The 4,696-nt window shown below is 59.1% G+C and overlaps 1 protein-coding gene across 1 annotated transcript in view; it reads left to right on the top strand.

The window, feature by feature from the left end:
* Positions 1–4,696, top strand: part of IQGAP3 (IQ motif containing GTPase activating protein 3) — a 35,770-nt gene that overhangs the window by 9,263 nt on the left and 21,811 nt on the right. The window contains exons 6-11 of the mRNA XM_004714764.3: positions 418–485; positions 569–682; positions 894–1,072; positions 1,509–1,587; positions 2,011–2,174; positions 2,761–2,848. Of these exons, the coding sequence (XP_004714821.2) occupies positions 418–485; positions 569–682; positions 894–1,072; positions 1,509–1,587; positions 2,011–2,174; positions 2,761–2,848 (692 nt within the window). The remainder of the gene's footprint in view (positions 1–417; positions 486–568; positions 683–893; positions 1,073–1,508; positions 1,588–2,010; positions 2,175–2,760; positions 2,849–4,696) is intronic.

Here is a 4,696-nt window from a genome sequence, read left to right as displayed (position 1 = left end):
CCCTGTACCTGCATGTTCTCCCCCCCCCCTGTACCCTGTGCCCACATGACCTTCCCTCCTCTGTACCCTGTGCCTGTATGTCCTTCCCCCCTCTGTGCCCTGTGCCAGCGTGTCCTTCCCCCCTCTCTACCCTGTGCCCACATGACCTTCCCTCCTCTGTACCCTGTGCCCGTGTGTGTTTCTCCCCCTCTGGCTTTGTTCGGGACCCACGACAGCGGTGTGGACTGTGGTGCCCCCTCAGCCCTTGGACGGCACCTGGTAGCCCCGGCCTGGAGCTGACTCAGAGGAGCATTTTCTCCTGTGGACTTGGGGGACGAGGGGGACTCTGAGGGCAGGGGCTGCAGGTCTGTGAGGTCGGTGGGCAGAGTGTGGGCACGGACAGACTCGCGCCTCTCAATACCTCCCTTTCCTTCCCAGTCTCTTCCTCTTCCGGCTGGGCTTGGCCCCTCGGATCCACGATCTGTACGGGAAAGTGAAATTCACAGGTAAGCCCGGCTCCTTCCCTGGCCCCCACAGTCTGGGCCGGGTCCTCAGGGTACTGGGCCTGCGATGACTGGTGTCATTGCAGCCGAGGAACTCAGCAACATGGCCTCCGAACTGGCCAGATACGGCCTCCAGCTGCCTGCCTTCAGCAAGATCGGGGGCATCCTGGCCAACGAGCTCTCGGTGGACGAGGCTGCAGGTAGGGAGGGCGCTGTGCCCTGCCAGCCCTGTAAGGAGGACTCAAGCCCCACAGTCCTCGGGGAGGTTCTGACCACCGCTCAGCCTCAGACAAGCCCCTCGGGTGTGCCTGGCCCTGCCTGGTGAGGTCAAGGCGATGATATCAGAGGGCCTGCAGCTGCTCCAGCCTGGCCTGGGGCTTGTCCTGAGCCTGACCTTGCTTCCATGCCCAGTCCACGCCGCGGTGCTTGCCATCAATGAAGCCGTGGAGCGGGGAGTCGTCCGGGACACCCTGGCTGCCTTACAGAACCCCAGTGCGCTGCTGGACCATCTCCGGGAGCCTCTCGCTGCCATCTACCAGGAGCTGCTGGCCCAGGCGAAGATGGAGAAGGCGGCCAATGCCAGGAACCACGTAAGGAGGGGCCACAGGCTGGGCAGCCTGGGAAACTGGGACTCCTCCCCTCCTGTCTCTGCGTTTCAGCGTTGCTGACCGGAAGCGTAGCTTGTCAGTTATTTTAGAGAAACGGGTAGGACTTGGGCGAAGAGTGCAAATTCAAAAGCGCAGTGAGAGCAGAGGTTCTGGGCGGAGAGAGAGCCTCTGCGTGTAGACCTGGGTGAGATTTAGACTGGAGAGCCCCAAAGGTTGGCTTGACTTAACCCTGCTGGTGCCAGGCTCAGGAGCTTCGACCCCAGGATGTGCCCAGATCCTTCCTACCACACTGACCTTTGCCCTGGGGAAGACCCCCACCCTCACGCCGAGGGAAAAATAGGTGTAAAGAGGGTGGGAGCAGTAGCAGGAGTTTGCATTGGTTTGAGTCGAGAGTCCCTGTTCAAAACCGTGTTTGCAGGATGACGGGGCCAGCCAGGATATCTATGATCACCACCTCACGCAGGCCGAGATCCAGGGTAGCATCAACCACGTCAACGGTAAGAGGACCAGGCCTGTCTCAGGGAAGCAGCAGTGCATCCTCCCCCTCTCGTCTTCATCCTGCTGGAGTGTCAAGGTGGGGATCCCCGGGGAGGGCAGAGGCACAGAGGCACCTTTTGGCTCTTGGTCCTGGGGTCACTTGGATTGGAGCCCTTTGAGCAGTGTGCAGAGGGGAGGAGGCGCCCAGGGCAGGAGTGGTTGCCGGCAAGATAGGGTCGGGTGGACATCTCTTTGCCTGATTGGGTCTGGATTCCCTCCGCAGGGTTGGGGTATTGAAATGGAAAGACCTCTGAGGACCAAGGTGAAGCCTGTATGCTGGACCGAAGGGGCTTCGAGAACCTCAGGGGCAGGCAGGACAGGAAGGCAGGCGCCTGGGACTCAGCTGAGGGTAGTGTCCGTCACGGGACCTTGTTCTTTTTCAGTCCATGGGGCTCTAGAAGTCGTCGACGACGCATTGGAGAGACAGAGCCCCGAGGCTTTGCTTGCGGCCCTTCAAGACCCTGTGCTGGCCCTGCGAGGCGTGAGGAGGGACTTTGCTGACTGGTACCTGGACCAGCTGAGCTCAGACAGAGAGCAGAAGGCACAGGTCAGGCACTGGGAGCTGCTCTTCGGTCTGGCTGGGGCATGGGAGGGGCTCTGTAGTCTTTGTAGTCAGCAGGTGCTGCCTCCAGGTTTAAATGGCTAGATCTCTCTAAAGCAGTGGTTCTCAACCTTCCTAATGCCACAACCCTTTAATACAGTTCTTCATGTTGTGGTGACCCCCCCCCACCCACCGTACAATTATTTTCATTGCTACTTCATCACTGTCATTTTGCTACTGTTATGAATTGGGCGACCCCTGTGAAAGGGTCGTTCGACCCCCAAAGGGGTCGCAACCTACAGGTTGAGAACCATTGCTCTAAAGCCGCTCGGCCTAGCCGGCTCAGCCTCTCCCCCTCTGCCTGCCTAAGTCTGGCAGACAGACAAGGCCACATTCAATGTAGCAATCTCCTTTTCAATGCTGTTGACTTTCCCCTCCACACTGTGCGCCTGTGAGGCCTGCGCCTTTATTTCAGAGGTGAGATGGGTCAACGGAGTGCCTCCCAGGGAGAGGAGGGGGCAAGGTGGGAACTTGTGCAGGGCCCCTCAGGCATGCCCCAGGAAGACTCCTAGGCTTCTGTCTCCTCTTCCAGGAGCTGGGCCTGGTGGAGCTTTTGGCAAAAGAGGAGGTGCAGGCTGGCGTGACAGCGGCCAACGTGAAGGGGGACCAGGAGCGAGCCAGTAAGTCACCGCTCCCTGGCGCCGGGCCCGGGCCCTTCCAACTCCTGGCACAGCGTTTCTTCCTTCGATGGGGTCTGTGCTGGGCTGTGCACACCGCTGCCAGTTTCCAAGCCTGGCCAGGGGCTGCCCGCTCACAGAGACTGCCTGGAGGGGGTGGCACAAGCGTGTGCGTAGGGGCTCAGGTCCTGGCACGTCCGTGCTGCAGTGGGCACAAGCTTCCAGGGCAGGCAGCTTCCTTGCAGGCCCCTGGCAGCTTCAACGTGTTTGAGGCCTTGGCGCGAGTCCATTATAGTTCTGCCGTGGCGTGGATTCGGTTCCCGCTCACAGCGTCCCTGGAGGACAGGGTAGAACTACTCCTGTGAGTTTCTGAGACTGTAACTGTTTACAGCAGCGGTTCTCAACCTGTGGCTCTCGACCCCTGTGGGGGTTGAACGACCTTTTCACAGGGGTCACTCGATTCATAACAGTAGCAAAATGACAGTGATGAAGTAGTAATGAAAATAATTTTATGGTTAGGGGGTCACCACAGCATGAGGGACTGTATGAAAGGGTCGTGGCATGAGGAAGGTTGAGAACCGCTGGTTTACAGGAATAGAAAGCCCTTTCTTTCTCCCGAGGAGTGGCTGGTGGTTTCAAACTACTGACCTTGCGGACTGCAGCCCAACGCAAAACCACACCACCAGGGCTCATTAAGAACTACGGTGTCAGTCAGCCCATCCCTCACTGTCCCCCTCCAAGCGGATGAACCCGTCTTAGCAAGAAGGAAGAGCCGCAGTGCTGGGGCACAGGGGCACAGCCTGCAGACCTGCTGTCAGCCTGGAGGTTGCTCAGGGGCCCTTTGCTTTGGTCTGTCAGTGCTGTCCTGTCGCAGGCCGGTCACTCACCTCCGGGCCACTCCTGCCTCGCCGCCTGTGTTATGAACTCAGGCCACTCCTGCCCCTTGCGGTCAGAGTCACCGTGCAGTACAGGGCTGGCTGCTCCGATCCATGGAGCATCTCCAGTCCTTCATGGACTCTTTCATGATTTATTCTGGACTTTGGCCGTTCAAACCCACCAGCTCCCCTTTGGGAGAGAGATGAGGCTGTCTGCTCCTGTAAAGATTTCTAATCTCAGAAGCTCTGTGTTGGGTCACTGTCTGTCGACATCCACCGGATGGCCGTGGGCTTGACCGTTTGGGGAGAAAGATGTGGCTCTTGTAAAGAGGACAGCCGTGGAAATCTTAGCGGGCAGTTCCGTGCCCCGGAGGGCTGCCACGAGCTGGCATTGACCTGACGACACCGGGTGTAGTGCGAATGTGGTGCTTAGTCACAAAGCGGGGAGAACATGGATTGGCGGGATCACAGGGTTCTGGCCCTGGCCGCACACATACCGCACGTGAACCGCCACAGAGAATCTTAGCGCAAGCCCTGCCCCAAATCTGTGGCCTGTCTCATACTCAACAGAGACAGACCATGGGGTTTCTTTTCTAGGGACCGTTTGCAGCCCCTTCATAGAAGCCCCAGTGTTTGAAAACCGGAACTACTTTGATTCACCCTAACCCCTTATTAGCCCAGCCCCCACCCCCACCCCTGGAGGAGACCTTGATCCCCCTGTGCCTTCCTCAAGCTTGGTCCCTAGAGCCCCTTGGCTAACCTTCCTGCACAGCCACCTGTCAGCCTGTGTGTCTGACCTCCCCAGCCACAGGGGAGCCGGCTGAGCCTGGGTGGTGTGACTTCCAGGCTGGGCAGAGGCCGTACGCAGCCTCGTCCTGAAGCCCCCCCAGCCTCTTTTTCTCCAGAACAGTTAGGAACACATCCTGCACTGATCGGAAGAGTTTCTCAGAGCCGTTACAAGGCCCTCCCCCCCCCC

This window comes from Echinops telfairi, unplaced genomic scaffold (genome assembly GCF_000313985.2).
Source record: "Echinops telfairi isolate 266 unplaced genomic scaffold, ASM31398v2 ScPeMD7_7425;HRSCAF=8463, whole genome shotgun sequence".
In the NCBI taxonomy this organism is placed as follows: domain Eukaryota; kingdom Metazoa; phylum Chordata; class Mammalia; order Afrosoricida; family Tenrecidae; genus Echinops; species Echinops telfairi.
Note: the sequence above shows the minus strand (reverse complement) of the source record. Positions and strands in the feature narration are given on the sequence as shown.